Source organism: Bos indicus x Bos taurus, chromosome 14, assembly GCF_003369695.1.
Source record: "Bos indicus x Bos taurus breed Angus x Brahman F1 hybrid chromosome 14, Bos_hybrid_MaternalHap_v2.0, whole genome shotgun sequence".
NCBI classification, from domain to species: Eukaryota; Metazoa; Chordata; class Mammalia; order Artiodactyla; family Bovidae; genus Bos; species Bos indicus x Bos taurus.
Window position 1 is genome coordinate 27,424,383 of NC_040089.1, and position 25,649 is coordinate 27,450,031.

Below are 25,649 nucleotides of genomic sequence, written 5' to 3' on the forward strand. Positions count from 1 at the left end.
TGGTTGCAAAGAGTTGGACGCGACTGAGCAACTTTCACTTCACTTCAAAGTAGTCTTCAAGCACAGGACTTATATTTAATTTAAAAACAGCCACAACTATAAAGCAATGAGATTAAATTTTCCTGAAAAATTTGTAACTGCTTCCTAAAGCAATGGCAGAATCACTGGAATGGATAAACCATCTCCCGAAGTAAACTCTGAAAACTACCCATTGATTGGCTCCTTTAAGTTATGGTATTTGTAGCTAAAAGTATCACTCTCCATACTTTACAGTCTAACTCTGAGTAGATTTTAAAAACAAGTAGGTAGCTTAATGTTAAAAAGCATTTTCAAACCTTGTTCATCATAGTCTCGGTAGGTGACATCATCTGCAAAAAAGAGAATAAAACCAAAATAAGTATTACTTGAGTCATTACTTTTTAGTCATTTTAGTGAAAAAGCACAACTAAATCTCCAATACAGATTTCTGTTCCTTTAAACATTTAATGACCGTACAATCAGTGAGAAAGGCCTCTGCCCAAAAACAATGATAGGAAAGGACAGATAAATTATTTTCATAAAAATTTCTCAAATTGGCATAAAGCAAGACATGCAGAAGAAACATTAGGAATTAATATCTTGTTTTATTATGAGGTGGGGGTAGATGAGATGAAATATGAAAGCCTGAAAGTCTTTTTGAACAATCTATGCAAAAAATCCTGTATTAGGCGTTAAAATTATCTTTGACCCATGAAAAGAAAAATCATCATGTTAACAGAGCATTGCAACCATAGAGCCGGAAGTAAGGTTTAAAATCTAATGAAAACATTCATCAGGTACCTGTTTCTTGGTATGTTCTTTCAGCATCATCTACTACTACTGGTTCACTGGAATCTAGAAAGAAAAAACATACACCTTTGCCAAACATGAAAAAACATGCACATTGCTAGACACTACTCTAAACTATTTACAAATTAACTCTAATTCTAACAATTGTGTAAGATAGATATTATTATCATTATTTAATAAAATTTAAGCTGAATAATAGGCCATAATTTCCTCTCAAGTCACAAGGATAGGAAGGAGCAGAATAGAATTTTCACCAAATCTGGCTCCACTATATCACATTGCCTCATTCATTCCCAAACATTCTTGCCAGTATTCTATTAATATTTACAAAATCCCAACAGTGATCTGAAAAAATCTCCTTTTTCCCCATTTCTCCATGTAATATTAAACTATATTCAGATATTTGTATAATACCTGGGCAGCCAAAAATGACTCAAGTATTATAAAGAGATCTCTATTTGAATCAGAGTGAATCATTAACCCTGGGTGGAAACAACCTTGGTCACTGCCTGAAACAGAAACATACATTACAGACCTGGATTTTCCTGCTCATACATCATGTCTTCCATATCTTGACTGTAGGCTGGTGAAGCTATAAATCAGGAAACAATTAGGAAATGACAAATATGTCTCAGAAAAGGATTATGCTTGATATTTAAAACAGGAAAAGCACAATTTCTAGTGGAGACAGAAATCAAATCGAAATGATGCTCAAACTTACATTCATTCATGAAACAAACAGGTACTAACTTGTGCTAAATGCCAAATACAAAGATGAATAAGAAAGTTTCCATCATCAATGTAACTGAACCACAAAATCATGGAGCTATATTCTCATTTAATGAAAATTCAATGACATTCACAGAACAAAAAATGAGGCAGAGACACAGAGGAGTGCAGGTGAACCCTCCTCCCAGGCACACAGCAGGCACCCGCACAAGAGAGCCTGAGTGAGGACCCACATTCCTAGCCCCTCACTTGGACTCAGCACCTGAGCACCCCCCGACTACACCACAATTCTCATGTTTATAGACACCTATTGTTGAAACGACATACGTCCTAAATGCCAGCCAACAATATGACGTAGTCCCACAGAAAGAGGGGTCTATTCCAACCCTGGGAGAAAAACTGGCCGACACAGGCTTACTGGAAGACGGTACGTTCATCTCCAGTGTGGCCATACTTTCTGGGGACACATGATATGAGACAAGACAAAACTCTGACTGTTCTGACTCAGGAATTTAGGACTACAAAACATGTAATTCTACAGCATCTTTTTTTCCAATTATCTTCTTAAAAATTTTTTTTTCTATTTATTTTTATTGAGGTATAGTAGGTTTATAATGTTGTGTTAATTTCTGCTATACAGCAAAGTGATTCAGTATGCATATATATATAAATATATATTCTTGTTTATATATTTCCCACTATGGTTTATCACAGGGTATTAAATATAGTCCCCTGAGCTATACAGCAGGACCTGTTGTTCATCCATTCTATACACAGCAGCTCATATCTGCTAATCCCAAACTCCCACAGTACCTTTTGACTTAATAATTCCACTCCTGGGAATTTATCTTCAGGAAGTAGACTTCAAAAGCACAAAATTATATTCATATATACATGTATCTATATGTAGATATATACATATATCTATATATATGTGTACATACAAATATATATAATTGTGGTATAACGTATTATATAATAATAATTTATTATGTATTATGTGATATTTGATATAAAGTATGATAGTTAATACATAATAATCATTTTATCTCTTTCTTTTATAGGAAAACATTAATTAAAACAGAATAGTACCAAATTAAAATCTTACCTGTCTCTTCTATATGGTAGCTATCTTCAGTTTCTGAAAATAATAACATTAAATAAAGATTACTACCTTAATAAATAGTACATTTATGTATTTTATATGTATATTCTGGATGAATGTTTATCATTGATTTTATTTTGAAAGCAAATAGGTACTAAAACAAACCATGAAAATATCAATAAACATCTGCTAAATATCTTTCACCAGAACTACATTTAGAAATGCCTCACATATTTTTCTTAGAGGATCCACTTAACAACCCCACAAAGATGACAAACACCGTAACTTGAGCTAAAAAGGGAGGGTGATTTAGTCAGAGTAAAGACGGGCTTCCCACGTGGTGACCATGGTAAAGAATCTGCCTGCCAATGCAGGAGATGCAAGAGATGGAGAGTTCAATCTCTGGATCAGGAAGATCCTCTGAAATAGGAAATGGCAATCCACTCCAGTATTCTTGCCTGGAAAATTCCATGGACAGAGGAGCCTGGTGGACTATAGTCCATGGGGCCATAAAGAGTTGGACACGACTGTTCTCACAACACAGTGACAAAGGCTGTGTCCACATCTCAAGCCCCTTGGCCAATCTATTTTCTAGACATGTCCTGCCATTTTCAGAAGCAAAAGTACAGTCTCTATATGGAAACACAAAGGCAGAACCAAGGGACTATAGATGTTTGGGGAGCTGAAAGGTCAATGTGTTGATACTTTCATCTACATACCTCTGATGGCCAAGTGCTGCCACTCACATGACCTCTGTTAATTTAACAGCTATATGGACATAAGTATTTTTAATTTCTGAAGACTCATAACAAGCAACTTTTACGTTCAAACTGAATCTATGTCCCAATTAAAAATTAGGTCAGAAAATAAAGTTTCTTCAATTTATAAATTTTTTACAAGTGTTTCTGCCCACTCTTGATCTATACCTCCTAACCTCAAAAATATCAAATTCCTTATGTTTCTGATTATTTGAGTGTCTTGATTCAAACTTGTTGTATAAGCATCATCTAGAATATCAACTGTCAATCTTACTTAGTTATTCTGGCCAAAGATGGGAAGGAGCAAGACATTCCTGGGAAATGATGAAATCATTTCATCAGCATTCCTACTCAGAAATGTTTTCCCATAGAAATCATGATATTTATGATATCAGAAGGTCTGAAGCTCAAAAGCTAGTCTGTAAATGTGTATTTTCAATGCACAACACAAGTGAGATCATACACATGTTGAAAAGCATTTTGAACTTAAATTTTCCTCCCAAATTATGCATCTGATACAATTCTGTAGGTTGGTATGGAAACCAAATCATCACTTACGGTGTTATTTCTGTGGAAAAGTGTATTATCTGCTCAACAACAGGCATGAACACAAGCTTTTGGAAATACATTTATTCATAAATTAGGAGCTGTTTGCTTCTCAAGTAAGTTCCCCAATATGTTAAACATTGTGAGAAGTAGATCTATTTAATTCCTCGTAAGGTTTATGCTTTAAAATAGTCCCTGCAACCATTTACCAACAGCATTGTCTGGAGGCTACCTATTCACTCAGTTCTTGTATGGCCTGGACAAGTCCCATGAGCTCTACTCTCTAGCTGTGCCGCACGGGCTTCCCATTGCGGTGGCTTCTCCGGTTGCAGAGCACAGGCTCCAGGGCACATGGGCTTCTGCAGTTGCAGCTCTCGGGCTCCAGAGCGCAGGCTTCAGTAATTGTGGCCCATGAACTTAGTTGCTCTGGAGCATGTGGGATCTTCCCAATCCAGGGACTGAACCTGTGTCTCCAACATTGGCAGGTGTATTCTTAACCACTGAACCACCAGGAAGTCCCTCTTGCATCACTCTTTAGAGATGAAACATCTCTCTTAAAAAACAATGTTTGCTTCATACTCATTTTAAGTATAATATGATATACAATTTGAATATTTTCAAATAACAAAAACCAGAGTACAAACATGTGGCTTAAAATCATTTAAGAATTCATTAATGTCTCAAAGGACTACTTTAAGAAGAGTACAGAGAACAGACTCCAAAAGAACAAAGCATGTGGACTTAATTTAGCAGGGTTCTAAATGACCATGGCAGCCTCATATTAAAACAGAACAGAGCAATAAGTATATGAATGAAAAGTTTTCCATACGTCAGTAGTGAATAGCTACCATTCTAACTGGCCTAATGCAAACAGTACAAAGTAAATGACTCAAATGACACTTAAATAGCTAGCATTTAATTTAAAATATTGATACATGCAAACCAATCAACACGAAGTTTGGTCCATATGTAGACTACATGGGGCCTGCCTCCTGATTTTCCAAATAAAATTTTACTGGAACACAGACACACTTACTCAACTGGGCATTGTCCAGGGCTGCTTCTGCCCCATGGCAACAGAACTGAGAAGTTGCGATAGAGGTTTTACGGTCTGCAAAGCCTAAAATAATGACCAGCTGGCCATTTACGAAAAAGAAAGGTTTGCCAATGCCTAGGTTACAAATTGTATTCTACCCACTGTAGTCACAGAGTTCATTTTAGATCAAGACCTTTGGTAGATTATTAAGGTCAGTATTTCATCAGTTGCTTGAGTATCTTATAACAAAGGGTATTCCAGGATGGAGAGTCCAGTAATTGTACTGAAGGATTTCATTTATATCCTATAAAAAATGCATAAATTCTCAGAATTCCTACTGTGCTTTGAATTTAAAAACTGGGACATCTATTTATTTTAGGGAAAAGACTCATTTTATTGGTTTTTAGCTTCAAGTGAAAGAAAAAAAACTTTAGATAAAAGTTAAATATTGGTTTTAAAAAACTTCAACAATCCTAATTACCAATGACTCATTGTGCTTTATTCAGAAACCAAAAACAAAAGTGTTCTACCTTCATGAACGGCTCCAGTTCCCATGGGTTCGTATCTGTCATCTGCATCACTTCCTACAAAGACATGGTCGTCGGGCTGCAGCTCTTCTGCTGGTCCTTCTGGTTCTTGGGGCAGGTTCTCTCCTTGAACAACAGTAATGAACAAAGTGACACAGGTCTACGCCAAGGGCCCCTGGCAGCAGCCAGCACAAACACCAACGGCCCGTCTGCAAGGCTGCACGTACCCGCTGCAGCTGCTGGGCACACCCTGCCCCTCCTCCGGGCCACTGCACACGCCAAAGCTCTGTCCTCTCTCTGGCCAAAGACTAGTTCACCTGAGGGGGCAACAGGTCTTCTTTCACTACAACACCAAGGATGGGACCTCACTTATTTTAGTGGCTCTGTCTGCCCAGCACCTGGGGCTATGATTAGCCATGAGAAGTTCTCAATCCATATTTCATAAGTGAATAAATACATTCAGAATTCTTACTACATTTGCCTCTTCAATGATCAGTAGATCAAAGATCACCTTGTGATCTTCCACTGAGAACTGACATAAAATTCCACGTAACAGTTTTAGACAACTCTATGTAAATGTTCTACTGCAAAGAACAGCCGACCGCCAGCTAAACCACATGTGAGGTCATCAGCATTAGGTCAGATGCATTACTCTTTGCTTCCAAAGGTTTCTGTGTTTAGCCTTTAAGTTATGTCAAGATGCTCATTTTCTGTTGTGAGACTGGCATGATATACGTAACCATTTCTCTTGCCTTGTGTAGATGTTGGACATGCTGTGTGACTCCACTGCAGCGTGGGTTCGCTGGTCACTGTGGTCTGAGACATCCTCCCAGTAGTAACTTGACATGGCCTCATGCAGAGGATTTCCCACATATATCATTCTAACCAGAGAACTTAAGTGAGCCCGACGACGGTGTGCAGTGCAGTACCACTCTAGGAATCAGACCATCTAGGTCCACCTGTACCGGCTGTGCGTGACCCTGGGCCAGTTACTTAACTGCTTTGGGCCTAAGATTTCTCTTCTGAAAAAAAGGAATAAGAGTACCTACTCATAGCATTGTTATGAGGACTGAAGGGCTTAGAAAAATGCCTGCTGCTACTGCTAAGTCGCTTCAGTCGTGTCCGACTCTGTGCGACCCCATAGACGGCAGCCCATCAGGCTTCCCCGCCCCTGGGATTCTCTAGGCAAGAACACTGGAGTGGGTTGCCATTTCCTTCTCCAATGCATGAAAGTGAAAAGTGAAAGTGAAGTTGCTCAGTCGTGTCCGACTCTTCGCAACCCCATGGACTGCAGCCTACCAGGCTCCTCCGTCCATGGGATTTTCTAGGCAAAAGTACTGGAGTGGGGTGCCGTTGCCTTCTCTGAGAAAAATGCCTGGCCCATAATAAATAAGGGCTTCCCTGGTAGCTCAGTTGGTAAAGAATCTGCCTACAAACCAAGAGACCCCAGTTCAATTCCTGGGTTGGGAAGATCCACTGGAGAAGGGATAGGCTACCCACTCCAGTATTCTTGGGCTTCCTTGGTGGCTTGGCTGGTAAAGACCTGCCTGCAATGCAGGAGACCTGGGTTCAATCCCTGGGTTGGGAAGATCCCCTGGAGAAGGGAAAGGCTACTCTCTCCAGTATTCTGGCCTGGAGAATTCCATGGACTACATAAAAAGAGTCTGACACGACTGAACAACTTTCACTTTCACTATAATAAGTACATTTTATTGTTGCTGTGCGGCTGCTGTTAATATTTACCATCATCGTCACCACAGTGGTAACAATGATACAATTCCACTGCTACTGAACTTTCCTCCCGAAGTGCAGCACGGTGTTCTTGGTCACTTTACTCGATGAGTTCCTAGTCACTTTAGGCACCTGGTGCGGCCCAGTGCTGCGAGAGAGCCATTAGTCCCTTTTACGTTGACACTGCTTGTTTTCGGTCTTCTCATCACAGCCTCCCATCTTGTTTCTCACTTCAGATCTTCTGCTTCTCAGCACACCGATCAATTTTTCCTGTCACTAACTGTACGACTCTTTTTTTCTTCTAGTCATGTTCCTTATTTATTTATTCAGTGTAATTTCACAGGGTTTACGTGGGCAGAGCTGAGCTCTCTCACCCATCTATTCAACAGAAGCGCCTGTTTTCAGCAGAAGCACCACACACCGTCTGAGTGTCTCCATGACCCAGGGACAGCCCGCCATGAGGAAAACTGTCTCCTGAGAGCTCACGAGACCTCATCAGAGGCATGGCCAGTGCCCTCTGCAACTGCCGCCCCAACACTATGAGGGAGCAATTATCCAACTTTGAAGGGTGAAGGGCTTGAGGAACTGTGTTAAAGCCACACAGCTAATAAAAGTAACTGCAGGACCAGAATGCGACGGTGAAACACAGAAGGATGGGGACAGAGAGTCTACGTTAGAGACAGCGTCAAGGAGGCAAGCGTGACCTGATAAGATGTGAAGACTGGAACACACACACAAACATACTAACAGAAGACAGAACAAGTCAAAGGTCTTAGGGCAGAGACAGGCCTGGCGATTACAGAGAAAAGAGAGGCCAACTAGGCTCGAGAAAAGTGATCAAGGGGAGAGAGATCAGCCCACAGTAGGCCTGGCCACATCAAACATTGGGTGCAGAGGAGCAAAGATTGAAGCAAAGACCCAAGGGGATGGAAGAGGGGATGGTGGTACTGACACTGCAGAAGTCAGAATACATTTTGGAGGCAAAGCTGAAGGGATTTGCTGATGGATGATGCATGTGAGGGGAAGAGGAGAAAGAAATCAAGGAAAACCCCCAGAATTTTAGCTTCGGCAACTGAATGGATAAAGAGACCACTAACTAGAATGTAAAACATTTATGTAAAATATAAAACTGGAATAAAACATTTTTTTTTCGGTGGAGCTGTGAGATGGAGAGGAATCAAGAATTCAGTTTTAGGAACACTTTGAGTCTAAGATATCCATAAAACATGCATATAGAGATAAGAATAGTTATCTCTAGTTAGTCAGTTATTCAATTAGGTAAGTCCAGGAGCTTAGATGAGAGATCAGGGCTGCAGATATATATTCAGTAGTATTTAAAGCCACGGTCTGTGGTTTCCTGAGGAGAAAGTCTTGACAAAGAACAGATTCAGGGAATCCAGGTGCTAGCCTGGCTTCCTTCCTCCAGTGTCTGGCTTCCTGCATGTCCAGAGGTCCACCATGCCCACGACTTCCTTCTCCTCCAACCTTGGCTGAAACTTACTTTGATCAACCATCTCGACTCACTCAGATCCCCAGTACAATCTCCGTGTCCCATCTTCCTACTGACAATTCCTCCACCTCATTTTCCACTGCAGACAGAATACACAACACTCCTTCACACCCTCCAATGTTTCCAACTTCTCTTAGGATCAAGTAAAAACATTCCTTCCCCTATCTCTCCACCTGCGTTCAGACCTTTTTGGTCCCTGGACTTTCAGACATGCCATGCCCTCTACTTAAAACTTTGCTGACAACCTTTGACTGGCAAAGCATTGTACCATCCTCCAGCTCCTAAATCAAAATGTCATTTCCTCCAGGAAGCCCCTGGTGACCCCAAAGTCTGAGTAAGTCCCACACAGCATCATGTATTTCACCATCACAGCACTTACCTCATCATATTGAAATCAACCATGTGCTGAGATTGTATCATCCTTGGCTTAGGTTAAAGTTGAAATTAAAAAAAAAAAGATGTAGGAAAGGAAAGCCTGTGTTTGATCACATGGGCAGGTGAAGTAGCTTCTCTAGCTGAGAAGAAATGGTACTAAAAGGACACAGGCTCCTAGACCCCTACTAGCCAAGGGCAAAACCCTCAAACTCAGACAGAGCTGGTCTCCCCAGTGGAGCACAGATGGAGCCTGATGGATGCTTTTATACTTAACCTCAAAATACCCAAGATGGACTAAGATACTTTAGCCGGCCTTCAAAAGCCCAATTTAAATGATGGGAAATTGTTTGTTTTTAAGAAACATAATTTTTTTACTGTAGGGCCACCTTCAGCTCACGCCAACACACTAAAAGTATCAGGACACCACGTGTTCTGCTCTCTTCAAAACCCTCCTGTTACATTTTGGTGTGGTGCATGTGTGCAAAGTCGCTTCAGTCGTGTCTGACTCTTTGAGACCCCATGGACTGTAGCCCCCAGGCTCCTCTGTCTGTGGGATTCTCCAGGCAAGAATACTGGAGTGGGTTGCCATGCACTCCTCCAGGGGTCTTCCCTACCCAGGGATGAAACCTGCAGCTCTTAAGTCTCCTGCATTGGCAGGTGGGGTCTTTACCATTAGAGCCACCTGGGAAACCCTTTGGGGAGTTCTGTGTTTTTATCAATGGATGAGTCAAGAAACAGTCTTAGCAAATCTGAAAACATTGGTTTCTAGAGTACCATTTAATATTCTCCATACAGAACTTAAACTTTTTAGATGTAAGAGCTAGGGAAATGCTTTACATTCTCTAAGTAAACTGCATGTTTGAGTCTGCTCTACGTAATTAAAAGTTTCTTTTTGCTCTGGTGGCCACACAAGCAGTCAATATAATTTGAGGGTTGAAAACAGTTCCCAGAGAGCTTGTTATAGTTTACCTGGTTCTCTTCTATTTCCCTCCTCCTGTTGCTAATGTTATTTGTTCTTGATGTATCATTGGTCACGCTATCATTGGTCTCCATTTGTTTATTCTCTTAACAATAAAATGGGGCAAAATAAAACTAGTGCTGTGTTATTTTAAAAACACTTGTCCTCTAATAACTTTTAAAAGCCCACTCAATTAATACTTAAATTTTAAAATAATATCCAAGTCGTTTTATGCAGTTAACCATCATTTTAGTAATACATGAAACATATTTTAATTCATACCAGGTTCTGAGTATACTGTTTCATCAAGTGACTGAACTTGTTCATATACTTCATCTTCAATATCCTGACGTCCTAAAATAATTAAAACATAACTAAGTTAAGTGTTGGTCACTCAGTTGTGTCCAACCCTTTGCGACCCCATGAACTGCAGCCCACCAGGTTCCTCGATTGATGAGTAGGGGTCAAGGAGGGCAGCTATTTTATTGTGTTTTTAATGAGAGGTATGTACCTCTGTTATAGACTAGGTAGTTAGAGAAGACAGAAGGTAGAGACTCAAATAAGAGGAAAGTTGGGAAGGTAACATTTAAACCAAATTAAATATCACCAAGAAGTTGAAAAGGATATGAGCTGATAACAAACTGAAGGGTTTGGAAGTTTGGGACAGGTTATCAGTAATATGCAAAGAGTAATATTAACAAAGAATAAAAAAAGGAAGAGGGAAAGCAAATGGTACATTTCAAAGTAAGTACCAGCTTTGAAAAACAAGGTTTTTAAAAATTAAATTAGTACAAAGTAAAATTTAAGGTGCTAAATTCAAATACGCATTTAAATTCTGAAAAAAAAAAAAAGGAAAAAAATAATCACTCTTGCTGCGAAGTCAAGGCATGATTACGGCAATTGTACAGGAATGTGAGAGACAGGAACTTCTCCTGGGATTATTTGAACAACAAAAACTGACAGCAACATTTTGATCTTTACTAAAAGGAAGAAAGGTAAACCAAACCAAACTACCAATATATAGTGATAAAATCCACACAACTACCATCTGGATTCAGTGGCTAAATCACTGGTAAAAATGCAGTGTCATACCTAACATTTCCAATAGGTGGCAAAATGAAACCAAATCTTTTGAGAACTAGAGTAAAAGAAAATGTGCAGAAATAGTACTTCGTAATAAAAACCAAAGCATCAATAGGAAATGAGAGTAATGGAATCAGACTTCATTTACCAATTTATTAAGAGATTTCAGGAGTTTTTATCATATGGGTCACTGGTCCTTGAGTGACTGAGGAAATACTTGAATTCATGTGTGAATTTATGTAGATATAAACAGGCTTCACAGATGATCCCAAGGAGTCCTGGGAAGAATTTCATTGTAGACAGGAAACTCATTTTAAAAAGACTGGGAGCCCAATAGACCTACTTCATTAAATAATATGACAGAAGAGGGCAAAACTAAATGTCCAAGACCTGTCTAATTTTACTTTCAATATAATATGGCACAGATATCCTGGACTTGGAATCAAGAAACACAGCACTTAGTTCATGATGTTTCAAATATGGTCTCAGACAAGGAGAAGCCTTCTGTGTCTGGACTCTTAATCTCAAAAATTAAAATGATCCCGTGTGGATTTTTTCTAGGAGAAAAAAAAAGAAAGAGAGAAAGAGAGTTTACTATAAAATTTCAGAAGACAAGAAGAAAAAGGTTTGGGTTGGCCCACCAAACCCCTGAAAGTCTGTTCAGGTTTTTCTGTAACATCTAATGGGAAAATGGAACAAGTTTTTTGGCTAACCCAGTTATTTCATTATTCTGCGATCACTGCAAAACAAAATCATGGATAAGACAGGACTCTGGAAGCTGCTACCTTTGGGTACCTGGGATGCAACTAGGTATGTTTGGTCAGAATCAGAGGAAAGCTTACCTGGGCTCTCCAGAACCTGATCTTCCAGCCAAGGGTACATGTCTGCCTCTTCTGGTGGCACTGTTGGCTTTGGAGCAGGTTTTTCTTTAAGGCCTGCATTTTTATTCACAAAATTAACTTAAAGTTTTTTTTTTTTTTTTCCTTTTTAAAAATTTTTTGACACATTAAACCAAGTAAAATAATATTTCCCAACACTTCATCAATATTGTCAGTTATTCAAAGATTTCCAGTTTCTATTACATGAGAATATTGATATACTTATAAAAAAATAAAGTTGGAAAATAGTTCCTTCTTTGAATTCACCGGGCCTTTAACAACTCTTTACCTAAATTAACCTTTCATTTAAAAAATAATAAATCATTATTTGAATATTCACAAATCTCTAAAAGATCAAGTCACAAAAAAATAAGTAAAATAAAATATAACAAGTCATGCCTGAACTTGGCAAAAGAAGTTCAGTATGGGTTCAATCTCCTCTCGTGTTCATAAGTGAATAAGGAACTTCTAAGTTTTGAACTCCAAATTCAGCAATAAGACAACTAAGATGGTACTGGAACTTTCTACTCTTATTGCCTGCATGCCTTTCTTTGATTTATATATAATTAATTACTCTTCTTGAAAACTATAGTTAAATATAAGGAAAAAAAACATAACTCACTATGTACACCCTTCTAAAGTTAACACATGCAATTCCATTAAAAATTCCATAAAAAATATGGAAAAAAAAGTTCTTTTGCTTTTCTTATCTTAAGGAAAATAAGACATCAGGATATATTAACACAAAAGATGATTTTAAAGTCAATGCTGCTCTAAAATCTTATATATTGCTAATTCTTTGAGATTTTGTATGTAGCACATTAAAATGCATCCTAAATACAACAATTTTGAAAACTAAATTAGACTGTCATGAGCCTGACAATTCCATTTACCAAACCCTGGGCTCTCTGTTACCCCACTGAGAGTCTTGTACCAGGAGCAGATATTAAAGGGCATGTGCCTGCATGTCAACAGCTGGAGTGAAAAGGTCAGGACAGAGCAGAGAGGCCTTTTCTAATTTTAAGCACCTTTAACTCAATGTAGGTATACTGCTGTAATCTGGGAGATCCTCATTTACTCTCCTGCTCTGGTTCTTTGTGTTTTTCCTGACTATTCCCTCTTTTATAGCACTTTATTTTTCTTTCATTAACAAAAACATACTCCTACCCCATCTCCCAAATCCTAAAAAAGACTGAAACAGAGTTCACAGGACCCCACCTCATCACTGATATTTCCTCTAGGAACTCATTTCTGACACTACTTACGCAAAAATCTAACATTAGAAAACAAACACCAACGCATACAATCGTGTCCTGCTCCTAACTATAGATTCCAGAGAGGGCATACACAAATAGGCACAGATCCTAATTATAGTTTACTTTCAGGGGGTGGGGGTAAGAGATGAAAGCCTTTAGTAAAACACATCACATTTCAAGATCCAAATTCAAGGCTGAAAACTCCCCCATGCACTTTTCCGCTTAAATAACCTATGCTTACGAGCTCTCAACTGTTACTGGGACAGGTATGGACCTCTCCATGGCCAAGTTTTGCTGAATTAATAGGGTAAACTTTTCATCTTCTGAATCAAGAGATTCATCTTTGCACTTTCAGCACTGCAGAAAGCACCTGGTACATAGCAGGTGCCCAAGGACGGGGTGCACCCAGCGAAGGGCTGCTTTGCTTTTTAAATGGCTGCAGACTTTACAGGGTCCCGGCTCTAGCTGTACCAGAGTGGCTTAGGGCTGTAGAGGAGGGAACGGGGACTCATCAATTTCCCTGCTACTATTTACCAAAGAGATGCCCATCTGAGTTCTAGCATCATCCACCATTTCAGTACCACAAGCCTAATTTGCCCAAACACTTCCAGTTTGTCTGTTGTCCTGGTATAATTATTTCACTCTCAAAAGTATCTCAGGTTGGATGAAAAATTACAAGGTCATTCTACTAAGCCTGTCTGTAGCAGGCTTTCAAACTGTGCTCCATGGGTTCAATAAGCAGTAAAATATGTCCCCATCAAACAAGAAAGATTTAAGCTGCCTGAAAATCCCATTCATATTGGATTTAGAGAAAACTTTCATTTGAAAAAAAATCTGAGGCAAAAGTGCCTGAAAACTACTACTACACATCAATATCCAGACCCACACTGACTCTAATAACCAGCTGGGAGTTGTCTCTAAAGTTGAAATTGTAAAACATGAAACACAACAGGAGGAAGCCCATAACGAGAGAAAATACTGAGCCGTTTTCTTTTCTGTCCAAAGTGGCAGGTGAATTGTAAATTTACTGACACCTAGTCATGGTGATTTTCCAGAGGTGAAATCAGGGCAAAAATAAACTATTTTGTAAACTTCAAAGAAGCTGAAGTTCTTATTAACATCTTTCCTTCCCTAGACTCTGATAAAGGTGCTAACATTTAATGAAAACGCATTCTAGAATAATTCTTATTGATTTGATAACCCATATGAAAGCTTTTACTCTGGCGTTTCCATTTTTTTTTTTTCTTACCCAAGTCCATTTTAGCCCATGAATCCATGAATAAGTGTTCCCCAGAAAACAGTGGTAAATCCATGTCTTGTACAAGAGTTTAGGCAAAAAGTAATCAAAAACTAAACAAGAAAAATAAACACGTGTAAGGCAAAGGAAAGGTTTTCAAACTGGATTTATTGTGAGGTACACATGGCAAGGATGTAGCATTGAAATAAATATTTAGTCAGGTTATGAAATGAATGTATTGCTTTTGACGTTGCTGGGGCTGCAAATAACAAGACACCAACTCACACTGGCTTGAACAAGAAGGAAATTTATTATTTAACAGCAGGTTGGCTGGCTCTCAGCACTGGCTTCATCCTCAGGGTGGTAATCAGGTCTCCCGGGCAGCAAGGTCCTCTTTGAGACAAGACTTCGTCCGGAAGCAAAGAACCACCTCTTCTTCCACTTCTTTCTTAGGCTTGAAGAAATTTTTCCTGCAAGTTCTCACCATTCTTCCCATTTTAATAGTCAAAACCAGAACCCACTTCCATTCCTCCACTGGTAAGAGCAGCAGAGTGACCACAACTGCCTGATGGTGATTACCTAGGGTTGAGTGATCGTTGCAAGCCAACCACAACAGCTCCTGTATGATTTGGAAGATCATCGAATTCTCTTAAAAACATACCTTGTGTTTAGGTCTTTGTGTGCATAAGATAAATCAGGAAAAAAAAAAACTGAAGGCGAGGCTGGGACAATATGAGAGAATAGCACTGAAACATGTATATTACCATGTGTAAAATAGATGACCAGGGCAAGTTCGATGCATGAGGTAGGGCACCTAAAGCTGGTGCTCCGGGACAACCCCGAGGGATGGGATGAGGACGGAGGTGGGAGGGGGGATTCAGGATGCGGGGGAACACGTGTACACCCACGGCTGAGTCATGTCGCTGTATGGCAAAAACCACCACAATACTGTAAAGGAATTAGCCTCCAATTAAAATAAATAAATAAATTTTTAAAAAGTTTATATTTAATAACTGTGTAATTTTGCCTCCAATTTAATTCAAAATGGAAGAAGTTATAAAAAGTAATGAAATGAGTACTTTAAATCAACTGTTCACAGCAAGTTTAATTACCTGACACAATTATCCTAGTCCAGTATCAACTTACTTTATTCAATACTACCCAACTATACCAGACTACCATGGGAAAGAATAAATGGATTTTCCTTCCAGAAATACAGAACATTTTAAAAGTTACTAAATTGCATATTGCATTCATTCATACAACAAATATTCAGCACCTACTAACTCAAGGTGGGCTTTTCTAGTGGTTCAGAAGTAAAGAATCCACCTGTCAATAAAGGAGATACAGGTTCGATCCCTGGGTTGGGAAGATCTCCTGGAGATGGAAATGGCAACCCACCCCAGTATTATTGTCTGGAAAATCAAGTGCACAGAGGAGCCTGGTGGTCTACAGTCCATGGCGTCACAAAAAGAGTCAGACACAACTTAGCAACTAAACAAGACAAGCTCAACTCAAAGTGCTGTTCTATAGAAAACCAACACACAAAACCCCTATGACCCACAGGAAGGGAACAGTAAAAAGATAAGAAACATGAACTCTTTAGAGTATACGAGACCCTTTCGGAAAGAGGGTGGGACTATTCACAACAAACAGATGAGGAAAGGACTTACTGATTAAGACTGAAACAGATTACAGGAGGACATCAGGGACCTGGCCTTATGAGTTATACTAGACAAGAGTCTCCAGGTAAAGCTTTGGAGCAGCAAGTACAAAATTCTTCAGCAGGGAAGGTGCTGGGAGTGAGGAAGGACCAGGTGGCAACACAGGCGAACAGCACAGGCCTAGCCCTGAGCATCAGAAAGCTCCCTAAAACCCGGCTCTTACTCTAAGAGTGAAGGATCGACTTTTTACAAGAATTACACACAAACTGCTTCCTCACCAAAATCTGGGAAAATAAGGATTATACATAATATGATGCTTCATAGGATATCACACACTTAGCACATAAAAGCAAAGATATTTTAAAAATGTAGTTCCTCAATCTTTTATATGAATCTTCACTAATTCAATGGTGTACAGATTAAAAAAAACTGATCTTATCCATCCAGGTTACTCCGGCTGCTGTGGTTCATGTGGGAAGTACTCAGGACTGCTACTGCTTCACATGTGAGCAGTCTAACAGCGTAAATCAATACAGCCCAAGAACAATTCTAACAGGTACACGAAATTTGAGAAACATTCTGGGAAATCGATACAGCAGAAAGGCACTCATACTAATTGGCCATGCTAATCCTCGCTGTTGTTCCTGGCTTATATACTCAGCAGATACAATCTTGGCAGGCACCCCAAAAACGGTCCTATTGCCTCGAACTCTAAGAGCTTCCCTTGACATACAGTAAGAGCCATTCCAGACTCAAATCAACTTCACACAACCCAAGATGGACAGACAGATTCCAGGAAGAGGATGACAAGTCAGAAGAATTAAACACTGCTCCAAAGATCACTTAAGAGCCTGGTTTCAGGACCAATGAAAGGATTCCACAAAGACTGGAATGGAGTAGACTCAGTTTAACATCTCACAACATGAGGTCATGTGTAGGCGCTCAGGAATATGAACCAAGAATTCCATCTGAATTCCATTTGAATCCCATCTTGGACGCATAACCACTGCTACAACTTTGGTCTCCACAAATACAGAAAGCAGGTAAAATAGTACCTCCTTACAAGGCTTTTAAGAATTACATGAAATAATTTAAATCCAGCAAATATACACTTTTTCCCATCAGTTACTGTTTTCATTTCTTCTAAAGAAACAAACTTAACCCCTGACCCTCCTCCTTTTGACAAGGTGGTAAAAAACAATTATTGAAGCTTCTGGGTTTTTCTTTAATTTTTTTTCAGCTTTCTAATATTATTAACAGTGTATACAGACCTAAAATATATTTTAATTATCTATTTTGTATGTTTACCTTTCAATGGGCTTCACCAGCGGCTCAGATGGTAGAGTCTGCCTGCAATGCAGGAGACCCGGGTTCTCCTTTCAATACACATACACTGCATCCCTGTTACTGTCAGTTACTACGATATGTAACTTTACTTAGGCATGGGACTTAAATCATAGTCTAATAACAAAGTTCAGGAATGAAGCAAAATGATGAGCACGATAATTGAAAGGTACACAGTCCGACCACCCGGGAGGATCAGAGAAAGGGAGTACAGACATGACTCAGCTGGATCCTGCAAGTGGATTTAAGTGTGGGAGCACACTGGAGGTAGGGGGAGGTGGGCACTGCAAGCAGCAGTCCAGTTTACTTTTCTCTCCATCCCGTTTATATCAGAGCATTTCATGGCAGGGACTATTCTCACCAGGGCCTAGAACAGCTCCTAGTACATTGCAGAGACTGACTATATCTCCCGTGAATCAATACATGGGAAAGAGAGATGACACAGCATGTGGGGTTTTAATTCATTATCAAAAGCAACACAGAAACTTTAAGTAGATACCTTCTGCTAACCTCTTAGGATACAAGAGAAGTAATGACTGAGGCAAGGAAGAAGTGACAGACAGCCTTCTATGATGTATAGATGGTAACAAAGAGTAATAAACACATATACAAAGTGAAATCAAATGAAAACAAAGAAAAATAGATGATTTTCTGCTCTGCAGGGCTTACAAATGGAAGTTTTTACAGGAATTGATTTCTACGTAAAAATGACAACCAAAATTGGTAATAAACATCTAATTTATGTGTTTTTATACTCAAGCAAGTAGAGGAGGCAGGGTATGACATGGAAGATTGTTACTAAGGATTTTTTCCAAGTACTCCAAATAATATTTTCATGAGAATAAGCTGTCTTGGTCTGCTACATAATACTCACCCTAAGAACAAAAACTTTCTCTCTAGATAGAACCAGGGTAAAATGTAAAGAGCTTAACAACAAAATAAACCCAATTCACCAGTATTTATCAAATAACAAAGTTCTCTTACATTCCTCTAATCACCTAAAGGTACTGCTCACCAACAACTGGGATAAGTTCTCTCTATTCCTACCATTCTAACTCTGAGATACCCATTCGGGCTCATCCCATTCAACCCTTCCTATTTGGGCAAAAGCAGCAGGAGGCACGGAGAGGGCGATGGCACCCCACTCCAGTACTCTTGCCTGGAAAATCCCATGGATGGAGGAGCCTGGTAGGCTGCAGTCCATGGGGTCACAAAGAGTCGGACACGACTGAGCGACTTCACTTTCACTTTTCACTTTCATGCATTGGAGAAGAAAATGGCAACCCACTCCAGCGTTCCTGCCTGGAGAATCCCAGGGACGGGGGAGCCTGGTGGGCTGCCGTCTATGGGGTCGCAGAGAGTCAGACACGACTGACGTGACTCAGCAGCAGCAGCAGGAGGCACAGAGAGAAGAGGAAAGAGGGGGAAACAGTTCCATGAACTGCTGCCTTTGGTTCAGATGAAGTACAGGGTACAAATATTCACGGTGTGGCCTACCCTGCACTGAGTTCTAATTCTTCTGGTAAAAGCACACTAATTTGCATTGAGGGACTGGTCTTCCCATCACCCCACAGTTTTAAGGGTGGTACTCACAGGCCCATGGTCTTGTAGTCATAGTTTTGCGATCCCATCCCCCACTCTGTATGGATAAGGAGTAAAAATGAGCCACAGGGGACTCCAGGTTACCTGAGAAGGAAGACCACCTCCTGAGAGAGTCCAAAGACGGAGAGAGAGATCCAGACCACTCTCCAAGCCCCCAGACCTAGCATAACCATAGGCCAAAACCTAAAAATACCCTTGGACTTTACAGTTAAGTGAGTGCATCAATGCTTTTTTGTCCACATAAGCCAATTTGAATAGATTCCCACATGCAATCAAAAGAATTCTGGAATATACTTAGAAGTAAAACCAAATGTGTTCCTAATATTCTGAGGAAGAATGACAAATGCCTTTTCCATAGAAACGCAGTTACAATGAGACTTGCAAAACTGGAAACTAAGAATTGAATAGGTTTTTGTGGACTGGCGTACAAAATCTCTGAAGACCATAAAATTGCTTCTATGGAAAAATGTGTTCTGAGTACAAAGCAAACTTATAAGTAAGTTTTTCATGATTAGATTAGGTATGAAATTTCTCAATTATACCATATACTTAAGACTACATTTTATTTCTTCATTACTTTTTTCTAGGCTTGACATTTCACATCTTCTGTTTAAGCAGTATCTTTTAACTAGGCATTCTTGTGGATTTATACACATGTAACAATATAAAAGAATTACTTTTATATGTCCCCCTCAAAGATCTCAGTAAAGTAGGACCCAGTACACCCATTTCACAAAAATACATTAGTTGCAAAGGATAAAGGACTTAAGCATGTGTCCTACCATCTGTTGATAAAAAGGGGGAGAGGGAATCGTAGCCCCAATGCTTCCAAATTTTTAATGACTAACTGAAACAACTTGGTAGAATAATTACCACTATTCTGCCCAAAAAAGGGAAACGTGAGTGTTGACAACATACCAGCCACTCACACACAGGTAATGCCAGCTGTTCCCACAACCACCTTGAGGGAAAGGAGAGGAAAAACCAGCATTTCCAAGATACATTTTATAGTGAATTAACTGAGTAATCAATTTGGAGAACTGTTATCAATGGACATTAACAGAAGAAACAGTGGTGGATACACGAGAAAGGAATTAAAGTCAGAGGACACAGTTTAAATCATCAGACTCATTTCATGGAAAATGACATTTACCATTAACTTAGAACATTAACATTTAAAATCATACTTGTTTATTACCTTTCTTTGTTTTATAATAGAAGTATACACAGGAAGTCCTTATCACCCAACTAATCATTATGAGACCTCTGAAGTTACAAAGTTGTATGGCCATAACACTACAAAATACTCTATAAGCCAACTGTTTGTAGAATTAATTCCCTGGGATTCACTCAAACTTTCACGCTGATGGATATACGTCAATTTCTTTACTAGCTTCTCCCTCATTTTGAAATGTTGCAGGACTCTGTACACAATGCAAATCCATAAAGTGAAACCAAAAATTTTGTTAAAAAAATAAGATTTTAAATGATTACAAGCAATGGTAGAAATAACACATCAAGCTATTAACCAATGAAACACAGAAGTTACACATCACAACTGAAGGGGGAAAAAATCAATGATGATAAAGTGCTTCCAAAGAAAGTATTTTGAACACTAAAAGATAAAAGATTCCTGGAAACACTGATAGGCTCTCAAATATTTTTGAAAATCTGACCATCTATACTATGACTACTTCTCATATGGAAAGTATTGTCATACAAAGTTTAAGGAAAATTATGCCAACAATATCACTTTTTAGAATTCTATGCATCATCTCTTAGTGCAACTTGAGAAGTCTGTTAGTGATATAAGATATATACTTATACTTTATACTCTTAGTACTTAACTTTCACTTTTCAGGACTTATTCTAACTCCCAACTACTGTAAATTATGAAATTTTGTCCCTATTTTTAGTTGACGTTTCCAAAGGGTAACCTTTTGGTTTTTAGTTAGTCTAAACTAACCAGTATGAAGCAGCAGAATACAGAAATAATTATGTATGTAGTAAAAAAGCAAGTAAAACTAAGGAAGCAAGCATAATCTTAACCCATTTATCATGACCAAAAGCGTATCTTGCCCTAAGTTTTTCAGGTGAATAGTGTCAATGCAGCTGGGTAAAGTGTTATGTCAACTTCAATAAAATTCAGTTGACAGCTTTATTTACTGAAGAAAATAGAAGGAAAGAATATAAGCCAATTCCCAGTTCATAAGAGCTCTTGAAATGTTTCTGATGTTTAATAGAGAAGTTTGAATTCAATTTGATTCTTGAGCTATGATTCAAAGGAAAATTCAATGATAGAACAAAAATATTTTCAAGTGCTTTGCTAAATAGCAACACTCCAGTATTCTTGCCTGGGAAATCCCATGGAGAGAGGAGCCTGGTGGGCTAGTTCGTGAGGTCCTAGAGTCAGATATGACTAGGTGACTAAACAACAGAACAATAACAACAACAAAACATGTTTATTTGCTTACACTGATTAATTTTTCTAAATTTTTATCACCAATTTCTTAAAGTTTAGCATTTATGTACATTATGCCCTGTAGGATTAACCGTCCTTCAAAAACCAGGGTAAAAATTACCAGAATGCACTCACTAAAGGTAATTATAATTCTCTGCCCTCCTCTGCAAGGGAGGGGAAAAAAAATCATCTGTACAGAAATTAACACGAAAATTTGGTACATAAATTTAAAAACTCAATCCATTTATCTTGGCAAGATCAAACGTCAGGATATGTTTTTTAAAGGTTATAATTTTATATGGTTGCTGGATATAGTTCTGCTTTTCATTCTGTTCAGTTATCAGAGCCTCCCTCTTCTTTTCCCAGAAACTCTGTTCTGCAGGAAATGTCACATGGTTTGAAAGGGACACCACCCTCCACCCCCAAAGATTTATGTATAGGAGCCTGCCTGGGAAGACGGACCCAACCCCAACTATAGAATTGGCCACAGATGCTTCCAGACCCAACCAGGACAGCTGGACTCCTACGACTTCTTTCCCAGAGCCAGCCCAGAAAACTGCATCTTTGCACAAGGATGGCTAAACTAGAAAGATTGTTTCCAGGACCTGTGGAAGGCTACCACCCTCATCAAGTGGTAGAACCTCCATGGAGAATAAAGTAAAATATAGATCAATAGAACTAAGATTTGAGGACAGAGCAAGGAAGAATCAGCTCTGATTACAGGTGTGTACTTGAGATCTATTGATACTCACTTCAAGCCCTACATTTACCAATCAAATGAGCCATAAAATTCTCTGTGGTTTACTGTGCTCCTAGAATTGATCTATAAGAACAACATAATTCAGACTGATCAGCACATAAAACCCCAAATTAACACATGTGACAATTTCTTTGGGCCTCAGTTTTTAAACAATAAAGTCATAGGACTGGGTTACAGATATTAGACCGGATATTCTCTAGGCCCCCATGCTGTGTAATTTTATTATATCAGTTGGAATTCCTGTCAACTAAATGAATGCATGTGCTTGGTTTTAAGCAGGAAAAGCTGCCACAATATTATAAAACATGCACAAGACTTCTAGAAAATTTTACACTTAATGCTTTCTCATTTCTGACTTGAAATATCTTTAATTGGGCCAAAATCTCTGCTTTTAAAAGCTCTTCATAGAAAAAGCTGAAGAATTATTTTTTTAAAAAAATAAAATTTTTGTGGTAGCACTTACAATTTTGTTACAACAAACCAGGGTGCTCCCCTCAAATTCAGTAACTGAATTTTGCCAGCAGTCACCATTAAAGACTTAAGACTTCATGCAGAACAGCACAGACTATTTGTCAGAAAGTACTTCTTACTGAAATTTCATTTTATTAAATGTTTTCTGAATTCAATTTTGATCTCTAGTTAGATCTCAGATTGGCAACTCCTTAGAAATGGTAAACAACTATGATACAATCAAATATGAAAAATACGTACCATTCCAACAACAGAACTGAAAAATCGTGATACAAAATGAAAGTACATTATAATTTGAAATAATTAAAACCTTCTATAATGATTCTGAGTCTGTAAAGATATCATAAACAAGTGTTCTAACATTGTTCTTCTACATAAAATTCTCTTTTATCCAAGGCTGGTTCTAGAATTCTCAAAACACAGTGAATACCCAGTGTTTACTGGGGGACAGGAGAAGGTGGGAGACAGATGGTTGGAAAGGGAGAGATACTGAGGAGGGGTGAGGAGTGAGGCGGCAAGGAGGGGTGAAAAGGGAGGCAAAGCAGACTGTACAAGGCCAGGCAGGAGAGAATGAAAGGAGATGTAGAAGGTGGAGCTGAGTGGGGAAGAGCCTCAGGAAGGGGCAGTCCCAGAGAATTGGGGGAGCTGGCTGGGCCATGGGAGTGAGACATGCAGGTGACATCCTGAGGAGATGCCCTCAGAAGAGCTTGGGGGTAGGGGGGCGGTGCAGGAAGAGAAAGACAGGAAGGAAAAGGGGAACGAGAAAGGGAGTGGAGAAAGAAAAGAGTAGGTGAAGAAGAAAGGGAACGCAGGAAAGAGGAGGAGGGAAGAAAAACAGCCAACAGAAAAAGAAGGTAACTTCCTAACTCCCTATTTCTCATTCCTAAAACTTACAAATCACTCTGCGTATAAATACTATTTAAAAGTTTAAAATTCTTACTTCACTCCAATGAAGATATTCTATTTTAATAAATTCATTACAATTCAGATTACATATACATTTATCTGGATATATGATCAATAAATTAATAAAAACAGACCTTATTACATCACATTTGTATTACGTATTTTTTAAAAACTTCATCTTTTAAACGTAGGAGCATGAGACAGGTACCTCAATTTCAAAGAATTTATTTGCTGAGCACCAATAAATATATTCATTGGCTACATGACACATCTTCCCCAACTAGAGCAATACTAAGCTTTCTATGCCCTTTAGCAGCAAATCACGATGAAGATTATTACCATTTCCTGAGATGCTGCTGCTCCAGCTTTAGCTCTTCCTTTTCTGGTTATTTCCCTTGGCTAAGTGTGCGTGTTTGGCAGAGCTTCTCTCTTCCCTTCGCTCATCTTTGTCTCTGGGTGCCACTTTACCAGGAACATCCTTGATATTCGTGGATTTCCTCCTGTTTTCCTTGGCTTTAGTACCTTTCTCCAGTCCCACTTTCTCCTTTTCTCTGTCTTTTTTACCCCTAGGAGCCTCTTTCTTGGAAGCATCTGAATCTGCAATCTTCTTATCCTTCCGGTCATCCTCTTTTTCTCTCTTCCCCCTTTTTCTCTCTTCATGCTTGCTTTCTTTCTTTGACTCCAGCTTGTCTTTTTCCTTCTTGAGCTCTTCTTTAGTGAGTTCTTTAACTTCCAGGTTTTCCAATTAAAGGAAAGAATGTTTATTGAAGGCATCTCAATTCATAGACAGCAACTTAGTGCAAAAGAATTACCTTTTTTTCTAACTCCCCATACGCGAGATGATCATTCAAAAAGTGACTTTCATCCACTAGTTTTAAATTGGCTAACAACAACAGATGCAAACCTCTATGAGGTATCAGCTATAAAAGAAATGCTAGACTCATATTTTTCTAGCTTGCAATATTGTGTGTTTGTCTCAAAACAAGGTTAACATGCAAGATTAATAAAATGAGCCCATCCACAAAGGCAGCACTTTACTCAAAGTGTTAACAACTCACATTTCACAGCTATTAACAACATAATTAAAGGAACACTGGCAATGTAAGAACAAATTTTCCATAACTTGCAAGTATTTGCACAAAGATAATTTTAAAATCTTTAGCTCTAACAAAAAATTATGTCCTTAAAGTATTTGCATTTGCATTCCTTGGAAACAAATATATTGCACCAATGAAAAGTTAAATACCATTTAATTTTCTGAGTTTAGAAAAATACAATTTCCATGAATGTGAAATTTTAAGGTTGTTATCTATAGTATCTAAAATGACAAAGAGAACTTCTTTTCTATTCTTATTCAACATCATGGAATCAGTATTCCTTTAAGTATATTTTCTGCTATTTTATGTAGCGCCACTCCAAGCTAACACCTGTGCTGTCCATGCTCACAGGAGAGACAACAATTGAATGGAATCTACTGGTGATTCCAAATCTCGCAACAGGTGCTGCTTTCAACTTGCTTTAAATAAAGTTTAACAGTCCTGACTGCAAAACCTTTGAATTTTCAGCTTCTTGCTTCTCTCATTAAGAAATCATAAGAGAAGCCAGGTGTTCACTGTATAGTGTAGCATGTAAGCAGAAACAAAAAAGAGATTTCTTTAATAAAATATGGAGGATGTTTCTGCACATCAGAATCATGTAAAACTTATGCAGTACAAAATGTTACTCAATTCTTCCTCCCAATTTTATTAAAACCTCCTAAAGATACACAATAGAATTCATAAATCACCAACCATCCTCAGAGTCCTCATTTTCCTTCAGCACCATCCAGAGTAACACAGAAAAGGTCGCTGGCAAAGGCAGAATGCAAGTACAAAGCTGGCAGGT

At 38.8% G+C, this 25,649-nt stretch overlaps 1 protein-coding gene across 12 annotated transcripts in view; it reads right to left on the reverse strand.

Annotated features, from left to right (window-relative positions):
* The window catches only part of ASPH (aspartate beta-hydroxylase), a 169,155-nt gene that overhangs the window by 115,142 nt on the left and 28,364 nt on the right, over positions 1-25,649 (reverse strand). For 5 of the 12 annotated variants that reach the window (XM_027561051.1, XM_027561050.1, XM_027561049.1 and 2 more), the window contains 7 exons: positions 12,029-12,121; positions 10,386-10,457; positions 5,533-5,655; positions 2,666-2,698; positions 1,364-1,420; positions 820-873; positions 336-368 (listed from right to left, as the gene is read on the reverse strand). In XM_027561051.1, the coding sequence (XP_027416852.1) occupies positions 336-368; positions 820-873; positions 1,364-1,420; positions 2,666-2,698; positions 5,533-5,655; positions 10,386-10,457; positions 12,029-12,121 (465 nt within the window). Of the gene's footprint in view, positions 1-335; positions 369-819; positions 874-1,363; positions 1,421-2,665; positions 2,699-5,532; positions 5,656-5,756; positions 5,847-10,385; positions 10,458-12,028; positions 12,122-20,335; positions 24,495-25,649 lie in introns of those variants that run through there. The other 7 variants (XM_027561047.1, XM_027561046.1, XM_027561052.1 and 4 more) reach the window with 3 other exon arrangements.